This window comes from Solanum stenotomum, chromosome 12 (assembly GCF_019186545.1).
Source record: "Solanum stenotomum isolate F172 chromosome 12, ASM1918654v1, whole genome shotgun sequence".
NCBI classification, from domain to species: domain Eukaryota; kingdom Viridiplantae; phylum Streptophyta; class Magnoliopsida; order Solanales; family Solanaceae; genus Solanum; species Solanum stenotomum.
Window position 1 is genome coordinate 20649258 of NC_064293.1, and position 15725 is coordinate 20664982.

General features: G+C 35.1%; 1 protein-coding gene across 1 annotated transcript in view; it reads right to left on the bottom strand.

Moving 5' to 3' along the window:
- Positions 1-455: 455 nt before the first annotated feature.
- Positions 456-15725, bottom strand: part of LOC125847219 (uncharacterized) — a 35314-nt gene continuing 20044 nt past the window's right edge. The window contains exons 2-4 of the mRNA XM_049526885.1: positions 1416-3622; positions 940-1182; positions 456-720 (exon numbers count right to left, since the gene is read on the bottom strand). Of these exons, the coding sequence (XP_049382842.1) occupies positions 456-720; positions 940-1182; positions 1416-3622 (2715 nt within the window). The remainder of the gene's footprint in view (positions 721-939; positions 1183-1415; positions 3623-15725) is intronic.

The following is a 15725-nucleotide window of genomic DNA, read 5'->3' on the forward strand; positions in this document are numbered from 1 at the left end:
ACACCAAGTAGTTTGATAACTGTACCAGAAATACTGCAGAGCTCATTGTTCTGCCTCTAATGTCCACTACATGATAATAACAGGAAACAAATAAGTATATAAATAACAACAATTCATATTTACATGTCATAAATTAGTTTGATAACTGTACCAGTAATAGTGCAGAGATTACTAAAAAATAAAACAATAGTAAGCTAGAAGTACAGGTTCCTCAAAATAATAATCAGATAAGAAGCCAACATAAATTACTTAACCAAACAACAATTGGGCGCATGAAAAAAGCCAACAGAATACTTAAAGATTGTAGCGATCTAATCTTCAATTCCACATATTAGATATCTTAATGTGTTTGTACCAAAAGAACAATTAAATAAGAAAACAGTAAGTGAGCACTATATGATCATCACAAAAATAATGAAACTCATGGTGCGTCATCTTCAAACTCTTCTTCAGACTCATCTTTCAAGCTCATCTTCAGACTCATCTTCATACTCATTTTCAAACTCATCTTCATACTCATTTTCAGTCTCATCTTCGAACTCATCTGCAGACTCATCTTCCAATTCCTCTTCATACTCGACTTCAAGTTGTTGAGTAACAAATTCTTCCGAAGGCACATCAATAATTGTTTCTGGTACATCAGTCCTTGTTAAGAGAACTTCACCATTATCTTTTGGTATAGATGGTCCCATCAAATGTTCAGATGGCTCATTGTCATAACTTTGTGGGAAATTAAATTCAACTTAATCACTCATGTTAAACAAGTTTCTCGGAACAGTCTTTATAACATAATGTCTATCTTAATCATATGGATCTTGCACATAGAAGCATTGGTGTACTTGAGATCTAAGCGCAAAAGGCTCTTCCTGAGAGCATCTCTTGTTAAAATAGACATAAGTAAGGCCATAAGTATCATTTTCAACTTCATACCAATCTCACTTAAATAGAACAACCTTAAAATGGCCGTAATAGTCTAACTCAACAATATCAACTATTCTACGATAATAAGTCAACTCTGCAGCAATCGGATTTTTATCCTTCGAGCTTGCAAAACTTGTAGTTGAGGCAACTAGTGTAACACCAGTATTTTGTGTTTTACGCCTTGCATCACGCTGCCTAACATGAAATCTATATCCATTGATGAGATACCTAGAATATCTTTTTGCAACAGAATTTGGTCCTCTAGACAATTGTTTTATCAAATCAGGCACATCCTCATGCAAAGCACGAGTTTCAAACCATTGAGAGAAGTTTTGACAATGACTCTTGGCCTTGCTCCATTTAGATCATCGTGGCTGATTATTAACCTTTTGCTCATGCTCTCTACACAACATGTACTTTTTTTGTTAAAGCAATAAATAAAATAATTTAAAAATTAATTATACAAAAAGAATATTATATTCAAATTAAGGTACCTAATATATTCTTGAACCTCATCACAATTTTCCAAGAAGTATGCATGTGCCTGACTTAGTGACTTGTTATCTAAAATGAGTGGATCAGTTTTCTTTGCTCCTAAAGGAACTCCTTTGTTAGAAAACAAACTCATAGTTTCTGCATCACTTGGGTCACATTTATCATTATTTTGGGCTCTTTTGTTAAATCTGGTATGCACACCCCGATGTAGATATTTGGAGAATAAATTCATACAATCTATTCCCACTCGTGTCTCTCCTATGCAACCTTCTGGATAACGTCTGTTCCGGATGTATGATTTGAATGTACCCATTTCTCTTTCTGTTGAATACATCCATCGATTTTGAACTGGACCTCCTAATCTCACTTCATTCGCCAAATGAATAGGCAAATGAATCATTATATCAATAAATGTAGGAGGAAATATTCGCTCCAACTGATTTATTGTTTCTATGATCTCCACTTCTAAGCAATCCAGTTCCTCCAATGTGATTACTTTTTGACACAACCGGCGAAAGAAGGAACTAAGGCGAATCAACGGAATAGCCACATGATCAGGAAGAATGCTTTTAATTGGTATTGGAAGCAAGTAATGTAACATGAAATGAGCATCATGGGTTTTATAACAAGACAATTTTCTTTCATCCAATTGCACACACCTGGATATATTGGAGGCACTACCATCAGGTAGCTTGGCTGTCTTTAAAACTCCACAAAAAACTGATTTCTCTCTATTTGTCATTGAGAAGCACGCTTTTGCAAACTTTGTTCTCTTATTATCTTCTGTCTCTTTTGGATGAAGGTTCTTTCTAATTCCCATATCTTTCAAATCATACCGAGCTTTTGCATGATCCTTTGTTTTGCCTGAAATATCCAAAAGAGTTCCAAGTATGCTATCAACTATGTTCTTCTCTATGTGCATTACATCAAGGTTGTGGCGTAACAAATTGTGCTTCCAATAAGGTAATTCAAAAAAGATTGACCTTTTTTTCCATGGGACATCATTTGATCTCTTTCTCTTCTTTCCAAATACATTTTCAAAATCTTGTAAGCTATTAAACACATCAGTACCCTTTAATAAAGGTGGAGGAGGCCTAAATTCAGTTTTTCCATTGAAAGATCTTTTGTTAGATCTCCATGGATGATCCATGGGTAGAAAAACACGATGATTCATATAACACATTTTTTGACTATGTTTAAGATAGCGAGAATTAGTGCCATAGTTACAACAAGGGCAAGCAAACTTGCCTCTTGTACTCCATCCAGATAACATAGCATATGCAGAAAAGTCATTGATTATCCACATAAGAGCTGCCCGCATTTGAAAAGTTTGATTTCTTGAAGCATCATATGTTTCAACCCCATAATCCCACAATAATTTTAACTCATCTATCAATGGTTGCAAGTAAATATCAATGTCATTTCCAGGAGATCGCGGCCCAGGTATAATTAAAGAAAGTATACAATACTCAGATTTCATGCACATCCAAGGCGGCGGATTATACACCATCAACATAACTGGCCAGGTGCTATGTGATATACTCATAGTCCGAAATGGATTGAACCCATCACTTGACAAGCCAAGTCTCACATTGGGAGAATCTAGTGCAAAATCTGGATGCAACCTATCAAAATCTTTCCATGCTAGACTATCAGCGGGATGCCTTAACTTTCCATCTTTAGAACGCTCCTCGTCATGCCACCTCAAAGAATCTGCCGTCTTTGAGCACATAAATAGTCTTTTGAGTCGAGGAATTAATGGCAAATGTCTCAATGTCTTTGCTGAAACTTGATGTTGTTTTTTTGAAGGCTCAAGCTCACTATCAACTTCAGGAGATTTAATATATCGTGAAGCTCCACAAGTATGACAAAACTCATCATCCTTATGATCATTCCTGTACAACATGCAATCATTGGGACATGCATCAATTTTCTCATAATCAAGACCAAGATTCTTAAACATAGACTTGGTTTTATTATAAGACGGAGGAATGTTCAACTCGGGCATCACCTCTTTTAATAACTCTAAAAGAGAAGTGAATGATTCATTTCTCCATCCATGTAGACACTTCAATAAATATAAACGAAGTGTGAATGATAATTTAGAGAATCCTGTACAACCAGGATATAATTCTTGGCTTGCCTCGTCAACTAAGTTATAAAATTTCTTGGCATCTTCATTGGTACCATCATAAACTCCTTCAGCCTGTGCAATATCTCTAAATTGATCATTCAAAACCCATCAATATCATCACGCAAGTAATCCATATCATCGTCAACATTCAACTTGATATCCCATTCCCCGTGATTTATCCATCTAGTATAACCTTTAACAAATCCATAGCATATTAGATGATCATACACTACATTTCTTCGAGTCCAGTGAATATTACAACATTTTGCACATGGACACTGAATTTCCTCTCTTATTGGCTCCATAAGAGTAAGCAAAATCTAGGAATGATTCAACACCATCAATATACTCTTTGCTATACCTTGCTAAATTCATCCAATCCTTTGATGGGATATTTGAATTCCTAGACGATCAAGATATTAATATTTAATCTTTCAATAACAATCATTAAATCATTACTACTTCACAAACACGTTTTAAAAGTCACGAGTAAGTTATCAAAATCATGTGTTATGAGATGATAAAAGTTTCTTACCTAGTCATGGCTCTTGTGCTATGCCAAATTAAACCTTGAATCCTCCACAAATGATTTTGAATGTTGATTATACTTCCAACGAAAAATAAGTACAATTAATAGGATATACACAATTAAGAAAGAAAGTAAATAAATGGAATTCAAATGATTAAAAGTTAAAGTTTTGTGAGTGACTTCAAATACTCATCACCAAATTCGTTTTGCATGGTTTACATAGGAAACTCATCAGTTATACACTTTAGTGAAATGAATGCTCAAAACTTCAATTTCCTTAATTTTGTAGCTCATGCTACTTTCCTTTATTTAATTTACTTCCAAGTGTTATCTAACCACATAAAATTAACAGCCTTAGTCAAGTAGAAGTTTTAACAAAATAAAAAAAGGTTGACAATCAAACCATCCTAAGAATAGTACGAATCATAAGGAATTCTACATATTCAAGAAAAACAGAACATAGTCCTATGAATGGTCAAGCTTTAGCTGACTTTCACCGTCTCTCTAACTCTAAGGAATTTAAATGAACTAATCAAGATTAAGAAATTCTATCCAGAAGCAGGTTCAAGTTGTAATCAAGCTTTGCAAATTGCAGATTTTTGGATTTGCAGATTGCAGATTTGCAGATTTGCAGATTTGCAGATTGCATATTTGCATATTTGCATATTTGCAGATTTACAGATTTGCAGATTGCAGATTACATATTTATAGTAGATTGTAGATTTACAGATTTATAGTAGATTGTAGATTTGCAGATTTATAGCAGATTGCAGTTGCCATATCTAACTCCTAGTCAACTTCAGGCCAAAGAACAGGGGCAACAGGAGAAATATGCAAAGATACTCTAATGCAGACATGTAAATCAGGATAGCAGTTGCACCAAACAAAGCATGGAAAAAAAGGAAACTCAACTCCAACAACACCAAGACACTCTACTGCAGATATGTAAGTCTCATAACTATGCTTCTAGTCAAGTTGGTAACACTAATTCTGAAACTCAGGTTGTAAATGAGCAAGTCAGCCAAAATGCTTCACAAAGCAATATGAAAAATTCTCAAGTGAAGCTCCTGTGATAATCAACCCATTTATACTTATTTAGTGATTAATGCTACATATATATATCCATCATCCTAACCTTTTAACATAAATGTTTTAGCAAATACGAGTAGTAAAAATGTAAACAGAACTTAAGAGTAAGTGAGTTCCATAAGAGGCTGTTTCATAATCAACAAAGTCTAAACTTCCAGGAGACACTTCCTAACTTCTTTCTCCTTCAGCTTATCCTAACTGACATACACCCCATCTATAAGAGTTACCCATTATCCTCTAGAATTAGTCGAGATACACACTAGCTAGCCCAAACTCCACGACTATCAAGAAAAGGACCCTTTGACATTTCCTCTAATAAAAGTACTCATACACAGATCCCTAATACCAAAACTAGAGCAAAATAGCATAATATAAACAAATTAAGACTCCCAAAAATCAACAAAAATCGTATCAACAACACAAGAATACTAAATTTAGACTTTCAAAGATACACAAGAATATCAAAACCCTAAAGTTAAAATTTAGAATTTCAAAGATAGAATTTCATACCTGATAAACCCTATTCCAACAACTCTAAAGCTTAAAGATGTGAGGCGTGTTCATCTGTGAAGAATTTTGTTCATTTGTGAAATCTGACGGAAAAGCTATTTAACAAGGAATCTATGAGGAAAATCTTAAACAAGGAATCTGTGTATGAGTACGTACTTCAGCTTTTTAACAGTTCTTCAGCTCTTCAATCTTCAACAAGGAATCTGTGATCAAGTTTGCCGGAAATCTGTGAGGAAAATCGTATTGTTCTTCAGTTCTAATTCTGGTTCTTCAAGCAGTGTGAAAAAGGAACAATTTCATTCTTATAATGACTCATTTCACAACAGTTTTTGCATAAATGATTCATTTGTTCCAAGCAACCTCAAGTCATATATTTACCTACAATAACTGAAAAATGCAACTAGGAACTTCTGAGCTGATAGTCTTCTTGGCGAAGGAGGTTTTGGTTACGTCTTTAAAGAATGGATAGATGAGAATACTCGTAAACCAAGAAGTGGTATGGTTGTAGCTATCAAGAAACTTAAGCCCGGAAGCTTCCAAGGGCATAGAGAATGGCTTGTATGTCGTAGAAAACATAAACTGTAACTGTCTAGGTCTAACTGCCATGGTATTATCTACTTTGGACCTAACTGAAAGTTGAATTCCTAACTCCGCCTTTTATGATCACTAAACTTACCCTCACACTTTCTTCTTCCTATAGAACTTTACAGTAGAACATGGTTTGTCAACTGGTCTACTTATGTTCAATCCCTTTCTCATTTCCAATACAGAAACTACAATCTTAAACAAAATTAATAGTACGACATAATTTTCAAAAGCAAAAAAGTTTGCATCATTTGTAAGTGCACTGAAATGAAGTATAGAAGAAATCATCACAAAGGTGATAAATTTGAGGCATTCTTTGGCAATAGTCACAAAATCCAATCAAGGCCGTAGCCACATTAATCGCATGGTGATCACTCAAACACCCTTAGAAAATAATATTGTGTATATAGGTCAAAAACAACTTTTCAGATATATATCCTGAAGTTTTGAACACCCTTAAGAAAAAGTCTTAGCTTCGACATTGTATCCAACAGTTGCAAGCACATATTACCTTAAAAAGGAAGTCAATTGAGTCTAAAACTACAATAAGAAAGTAAAATATGGAAGATCTAATAGATTAAGAAACCAAATGCCCATAAGATCTACTACAAACTACATCTCAAATTCCCAAAGTAATCCAGCAAAACACCACACAAAGATACTCACATTGTGCAAACCAATCATTCAGATCAGGACTTTGCAATTCTAGAAACATAAAGCACGCTTCATTCCAAAATCTAAATACATATACTCACTATAAAATTTCCAAAAAATACACCACATCAGATAAAAATGACTCACCAAAACAAAAACACATTGATTCAAATATAAACAGCCCATTCTTGACAAGTTTCAGCTATACTTTCAATGAAAACAGTAAACAAAACTTCAGCAGAGATAGAGAAGTTTCAACTAAACAACCATTGATTCTACCTAATTCTAGCATGAAAAACGTTGAGATATAACTAAGAATGTTTAATCAGTAAGCAAAAGAACAACAATGGTATGTTCAGAGTTAGCTTGGAGAGAAAATCGTGTTCTTCAAAATGACAGAAATTCTCAAGTGAAGAATCAGCCCTAATCAGCCCATTTATACTTATTTAGTGATTAATTCTCATGGTAATACAACTACAAGGTACTCCCAATAATCAACAAAAATTGAATCAACAACACAAGAATATCAAAACCCTAAGCTAAAATTTAGACTTTCAAAGATACACAAGAATATCAAAACCCTAAAGCTAAAATTTAAACTTTCAAAGATAGAATTTCTTACTTGATAAACCCATTCCAACAACCCTAAAGATTTAAGACGTGAGGCGTGTTCATCTGTGAAGCATTTTGTTCAATTTTCAACAATAAAATCTGACGGAACAGCTCTTCAACAAGGAATCTGTGAGGAAAATCGTGTCCTTCAGCTCTTCAATCTTCAACAAGGAATCTGTGAGGAAAGTTTCACAGAAATCTGTAAGGGAAATCTATCGTTCTTCAGTTTTTCAGACTTGAAGAAAACCGTATTGTATTTGTGTTGCAAAGTGCAATTTTTTCTGATTTGGGGAAAACAAGTTTTAATGATTTATGAATTATTATTTTTGCCCAATAAAAATTGGAGGGAGAACAAGTTTTAATGTTAAAAATGTTGGAGGGAATATAATACTTGTGAAAATATTAAGGCCACAATTGTAATGTGTTGTTTTTACAATTATAAAAATAGGACACTTTAAAAGTGTGGCCATATATGTAAATAGTTGTTGCCAATTATATCATATAGTAACAACGCTTATAAAGTGTAGCTTATACCATTAAAGAGTACACTTTACAAGTGTTGCCAATATTATCGTAGCTAAAAGTTAAAAACTTGGGCTACGCTTTAAAAGCGTCCCCAAAAGTATTTTAGGCAACACTTTGAAAGCGTTGTCCAGAATTAGTGTGGCCGTAGGCCTAAAATGTTGTAGTGAAGTGAACACCCAATCAGGCCTATCTAGGAACATCACGTACTAACACCTTCTTATCGTCCTCAACATGCACACCACTCCGCATCGATAGTCGACAAAGAGCATCCACCACCACATTCACCTTTTTGGAGTGATATTGGACACACGTCGTAATCCTTCAATAACTCAAGCCATCTCCTTTTGCAAAGATTCAAATCCTTTTGAGTGACCACATATTTCAAACTTTTGTAGTCGGTAAACACATCTACATGAACATCATATAGGTAATGCCTCCAAATCTTTAGAGAAAACACCATCACCGCTAACTCCAAATCATAGGTCGAATAATTCTTCTCATGCACTTTCAACTGTCTTGAAGCATAAGTAATGGGCTTTCCCATGTTGCATCAAAACACAACCTAGATCAATCTGTGAAGAATTACAACAAACAAAAAAAACTATCTGATCTTCCGGTAATGTCAAAATAGGGGCCGAAGTGAGTCTATCCTTTAAATCTTGGAAACCCTTCTCACAAGCTTCCAACCATAGGGTTTTCACTTTCGTTTAAGTCAAGGTCGTCAAAGGTGAAGCAATAGATGAAAATCCTTTCACAAACCTTCTATTGTAATCGGCCAAAACCAAAAAACTCTTTATATCAGAAGCAGACAAAGATCTAGGTCAATTCTTAACCACCTTAGTTTTCTTAGGATCAACTTGGATACCTTCACCTAAGACAATATGTCCAAGGAAAGAAATGGACCTCTATCAAAACTCACATTTGCTAAACATAGCATATAGCTCACGATACTTGAGAATATGAAAAACAATTCTCAAATGCTCAGCGTGCTCATCCTCGTTCGTGAGTAAATTAAAATATCATCAATAAACACACAATCACAAACATATCAATATATTATTTAAAGACCATATTCATCCAATCCATAAACGCTGCCAGGGCATTAGTCAAACCAAAGGCATCACCAAAAACTCATAATGACCATATCAAGTTTGAAACACCATATTCAGAATAACACTCTCTTTCACCCTCAATTGGTGATAACCCGACCAAAGGTCGACCTTAGAAAAGTAACTTGCTCCCTAGAGTTGATCAAATAAATCATCTATCCTTGGAATATGATACTTATTCTTCATGGTAACCTTATTCAACTAGCGATAATCAATGCACATTTGGAGAGAACATCTCTCTTTTTGAGCAAATAACACGAGAGCACCCCATGGTGAAATATTTGGTCTAATAAAATCCTTATCCAACAAATATTTCGATTGATCCTTTAACTCATTAAGTTCTGTTGGGGTAAAATGATAAGGACGAATAGAGATAGGCTATGTACCAAAGTATATTTCTCTTTCTGGAGGAATATTAGGAAGATCATCATGTAACACTTCTGGAATTTCATTCACATTTGAGACTTGAATCAAGAGTAGGGGTTTCAACATTTGTATCCCTTATCTGATTAAGATGATAAATGCAACCATGAGAATTTTTCTAGATTTTAGGCAAAATATGAACTAACCTTAAAAGCATAATTTCCACCTTCCCATGACATGATAGGTTTGTTTAGAACCTTGAATGTGACCAATCAGGTCCTATAATATATGGAAGCATAACATGCATGAAGCCAATCTATCCTAAGAAGAACTTCAAAATCTAACATATCAAGATCTACAAGATCAACATGAGTGACTCTATGAGAAACCAAAGTATGGTGATTTCTATAAACTCTCTTAGCCAGAATACAATCAACAATGTGAGTAGAGACATGAAAGGGATCAGAAAGGATTTTGTGACCAACATCAAATCTCATAGCCATGATGAGTTGGGGATTTTGACTCATTTAGGGCTTATTGTTCAAGTATTTAGTATCCTCAATGCCTATTTTATGCTCATAAGTAATGTTAAAATATTGATATGCAGAAATGACGGCTAAAGAGTAAGGCAAGGATATTATGAGGAAAATAGGAGCTAAAAAGCTAAAAAAAAGTTAAAGGAAAGCAAAGCTGGTATTCGCCAAAGCCACTCGGCGAGTCACTGAGTGGACCTTCATCTCGCCTAAATTTCCAACATGCTAGCCATGGACAAACCTAACTTGGCAAGAAGATAAGTGATTCGAAACATGACAAAGAGATCGGCAATGGCGATCAGGCTTGCCGAAAGTTACGAAAAGATTTGATGAAAAAGGCACGCCAGAAAGTTGAGAAAAGGATCAACTTGGCACATAGCCGAACTGGTCGGCAAACAAGACTTACTTCGCCGAGTTGACTGCGTGCTAAAATTTTGGGATATAAATGCAATATTTAAAAGAAGAGAAGGAGTTCCCACATTGCTTACATCTGGATTTCTGAGTTTTTACATTCTACGTATTTACAGTTTTAAGAAGAGATTTAGAGATTGTGAGAATTTTAGCTTAAAATCTAGTATTTGGGAATTGCAGATTGTTAGAAAATTAGATGGAAAACTTTGTTGGTAATAATTTCTTATTTTTCGCTATGCTCTGGCTAAAACCCCTTTTCTTGGGGTGTGATTATGTAGTTGAATGCATTAATTAGCTAATAGGTGTTGTTAGTTATTGATTTATTATTGTTTTGAAGTGGGTTCAATCAATTGTTCATGCTTTAATTGAGGAAATGTAGTTGCAAATGCAATTCTATCTTAGTTCTCTATTCTTGCTTGATAAAGAGGTATTATAGGCAGATTATTGATTGATGGTTGTATTGATTGCATCTTTAAATATAGCTTGATAAAGTAGGTTTGATTGCCACTTTACAAATCCAGCTTGAAAGAGTGGATTAATTAAGGATTTGGGTTGTTTGGTTGTGTTTCACTCGTTGAGGTTCAAAAGAACTCACTTGAAATGCAGTAGTTGATCTAGAAATGACTATTGCACTCAAACCTAGCCTACCCACTGAGATTAAACACCTATAAGTAGCTAGTAATCACCCATTACGCGAAATTAGAATTAAACTTATCATACTCCTAAGGTCTAATCTCTATTTGTTTACTACCCGTGTTAGCTTTCGTAATTTAGTTACCAAAATTCCCCCATTGGATGTTAATTTTTGAAACCTTGTGATTTACTTTAATGTTGTGAAACCTTTACTTCTACAAATGATCAGGACACAATTTTACTTCTTAATCGAATTATCTACTATATCACTCCCTGTGGGATTGACCCCTACTCTTAGTTGGGTTTATACTTGTTAGGAACCGCCTACACTTAGAATTTGATGAAGTGTAGTTTAGCGTTATCAAGAATTAGTGACGATATCTTGATACATATCGTCTTGGTTGTTTTTGTTTCGTTTTGTTTTATTTTGTTGACTGTGGGATGTTTAGTTGTTGTTTTTATTTATTTTATAAGTGTTTGGATATGAATCGTCTTCTTGTGTTGTTTGAAAGGAAATAATGATGGATGCATGTTGTCGATGTTCTCTTACACATTCAAGTTTTAGTTGCGATCAATACCGATGACTTGAATATTGCTCTTGATTGAACAAGTCATGTGTGGACTCTTAGCCTCTTATTGTGACTAGTCGATTGTCGAAGTGAGTCTTGTAATGATTGTTGCACGCGAGATTAACTTGTAGAGTCATGATCGATAACTATGTTGAATGTCTTGTGTGGTGAGATTTTCTTGAAATATGTGCTTGGTGATACCTAGAACTTTCTCTGTTGGTCCAATTTACTAGCATTGGTGATTGATAAAAATGATCTTAGGCACAAATTTTTATGAGTGAACCAAATTGTTATTATACCTCTTTGTGACCGCCATGTGAAAATGTGAACCTTGCTAGGCACCATTTGAGCCTAACCTTTTCTTTGGATGAAACATGAACACATTTGGCCCTTTCCTCCCCACCTAAAACCTTCATAAAGCCATAGTCTGTTTGAATAGCCAACTTAGGCCAAAAGCCTAAGTTGGGGGTGTGGTAAAAATGAGGAAATAAATTGAGCAAGAAGTTTGTGAAATTCACCCTTCAAGACTTGTGTTAAAAAAGAGGAAAAAGATAAAACCCCTCTATATAAAAAAGGAGATAGAGAAAGAAATAAAAGCAAGAGAAAAAGATTGAAAAAGAAATTTTCACAATTTGTGCATTGGTGGAAAGAAAAGGGGTATCTGATGAGCCATTCAAGAGTTTTTTTACTTGAATACCCCAACGGTGGGCTGTGAAGATGAAAAGATTGAAAGAAAATGAGAAGAAGTGAAATTCAATCCATGCTTCATGAAGGTAGAAGTCACTTAAGCCAAAATAATCATATCTTATACCCTCAACCCAGTTACAAGCCTTGAAAGACCTTTGTGATCTTGCATAAGCCCAATGAGATGTTGATCGGAAAATACGGGGAAGCCTATGGGTAAAATCATGAATGTGTTTGTCATTGAGAGTGTGAGAGTTAATTTTGATTCCTTAAATTATAATCTTTGATGAGATTTGTGAGAGCATGGAGTAATTCTTGATGTGAGGGCATTCAAATACTCTTGTTGAGTTGAATTTGCATTTGAAGTGAGAATTGTGGGCCTGACCTCTATTTGATAATGGCTAGTCATAGTTGTAACTACCCAAGAGCATCCCCTAGTCGTTACCGGCGTATTCGACCTCGAAGAGGTCTTATACAAGCCCATAGCATTCATCATAACATGTATCATAGAATAAAATCATGGAAAATTTAAAACTTTTACTTTAGAAGTTCAACTTCACTTCATATATGAAAAACAAAATCTAACATCGTCACAATGTACCATCTAGACATAAAAGTACCGAAAATGGGACTTAGCCCTTACATCAATAAGAAGTCTTAAAATCTTTGCTTATGTCTTTCAACATAAGCAAAGAACTAAACATAGAAGCTAGATCATAGGGTCTTGTCCTCGGACTTGAGGACTCACCAACTTAGGGAAGCAACTCCAAGTGTCTTGAGAAGTAAGCTTGAATCCTCAACGGCCCGAACCTAAATGTTTGGGGAAAAGGGAGAAAATATGGGTTAGTACAACACACGTACTAAGTATGGCTACTAAGCATAAACACCATTGAAACATGCATAAAAGGACATTATGTAAAAACATGCTTTTTACCCAGTAAATCTAATATGCACACAAAGTAAGCATCATAGTCCAAACCAACATAATATCATTCCAACATGTAGACAACCCAAGCAATACTAGTGCAATGCAAGAATAGAATCCCATAACCCTATCCAAAGCCAAGTATCACATTAAGCAACCTACTTCATCCATACATTCATAAGATCATATCTCATTATAACTTACCATATTTATAATGATCATACATATCATAGCTTCAACATACATAAGTCATAATCATCATAATCATAAGAGAACACTACTACAACCATCTCGTAGGATCCCACAAGTGCAATGTGCAAGAGAAGTCCCATACCCTTCCTTACACTATGTAGAAATACTTAAGAAAGCCCTAGTAAGAATTCATACCTTTCATACCTTCATTTACTTTTACATTAGGGAAATATTGCAATAAGAGACATAGACCATGAGAGCTACATGGAATCCGGTGTTCTACTCCCACACCAAAAAGAGAGGGTTAACACTTGCCTAAGGTGTAACCATTCATACATAGCTATCTAGGTGGATCCACTAAGCTAGAGTCCTATGTGGGCACATAGTTAAGGGTCAAGGAGATTGCTTCTAGAAACCCTAACTTACTAAACGGGGGGGTTTCCATCTCATGAGACAACACATACCGTGGGTAATCCGAACTTGCTAAATTTGAGGAAACCCATGTGGGGAGCCGAACTTACTAAACGTGAGACCCCCATCTCATTTACATGCCCTTTCAGTGCTAAGCATCTAATTCCCTTTTGTAATCATCTTTAGTCATCACATAAGTTCACATTAGCCTTTACTAGACTCTTATGTAGACATCTTACCATAATAGCTCATATGTGTTCATAAGTGAGAAAAAATCCTTTCACTTTAGAAACACTTAGCAAGTGAGTAAACCTTTCACTTTACATTACATTATAATCATGAGGACTACCTTTCAATCATATAGCAATCATACCATAACATACATACATACTTCATAACTAATTTAAGTATAGAGGGTTAAGGATGAGGAAACTAGGTCATCAACACCTCAACAACACATTAGGTATAACATTATTATAATCTAAGTAATTAACCTTTCATACTTGAGTTCAAAGAAGAACCAACCTTCATACCTTCTAGCCCTTCTTGGGACATCCATACTTCAATTACCAAAAAATTCATAACCAATACATAATACAAGGTAATTAATGAAGTAATAACATAATCAACATCAATATAAACAATTGACATATTCCTTTCATAGCCTTTAAGGCTTCATTCAAAGACTCAACCCTAATTTCATAGAAATTATACATAACCTTGGGTAGAATCATCATACAAACATGAATTACATAACATCACATTCAATTCATAGCCTTCAATCAATATCCAACATAAACTAGGGTTAAAATTAGGAAAAGAAGCGGAAACATGGGTCTCATGGGGAATTCTTCAAGAAACCACAATTACAACATAAATTCGTCCATAATTGTTCATATAACATCAATCAAAGTCAGTTTATAACATCAATTTCCCTTTAGAAAGAAGACCCACGATTTTTGGATTGAAACCTAGAAATTGGAGATTTTGAAATTCATATTGAAGGGGCCTCTTGGGAAAGGAATCCCAAGAATGATAAGAAACCATACTTTATTGACGAATTAACGACGAAAATCCGAGTTGAAACCTTGGAAAGTTGGTCTTCCTCTTGAAGCTCCAATCTTCTTCAGTGGAGTTCTTTAGGAGAGAGAGAGTAGAGAGAAGGAGGAACTTTAGGTTTAGATCTTTGGGGTTTTGTGTTTGAGTGATAAAAGTGAGGTAAATTGACTTAAAAATCATTATATACACGTCCCCTAAAGTACCCTAAATACCCTCACTTAGTTGGACTCTTTAATGAAGTAAAAATCGATTTCTGAATTTCTGCATTTTCATCGCGGAACAAGTCCGTGACGTGGAGCTGTTCCCTGAAGATATTTGGAATTAAATTTCAAGACAGTAGAGTCCACGACACAACCGCGTTGCGAACAAATTTTTTGCTCCTTGGGGGAGCTAGTCCGCGAGGCGGAGCTATTCCCACCAAGTGCAATTTGCAAGCTGCCTTGGCAGCTTGCTTGGCCAAGGTTGGGGTCCTCCTTGGGGTCCCTTAGGGTGGCCCCGGGGCATCGTATTCGAACGTTTTGACCCTATAAACATATATTTACCTGATTTAAACCTTTTTACAAGATTATACCATCATATGACACTCTCAAACCTGCCCAAAACCTAAGGACACACTAGAACACATTCTTCTCTAGTTTCCGGACGTTGTGGTCGTTTCTTGACGTTTAGACTTTTACTATTCCAAACCAAGTCAATTACATTAATTTAGGTTTAGAAACATCATTTTAACTATTTTTAAGTCATTATTTACAAGGTGAGGCTCTAACTTAAGTCATAGAATT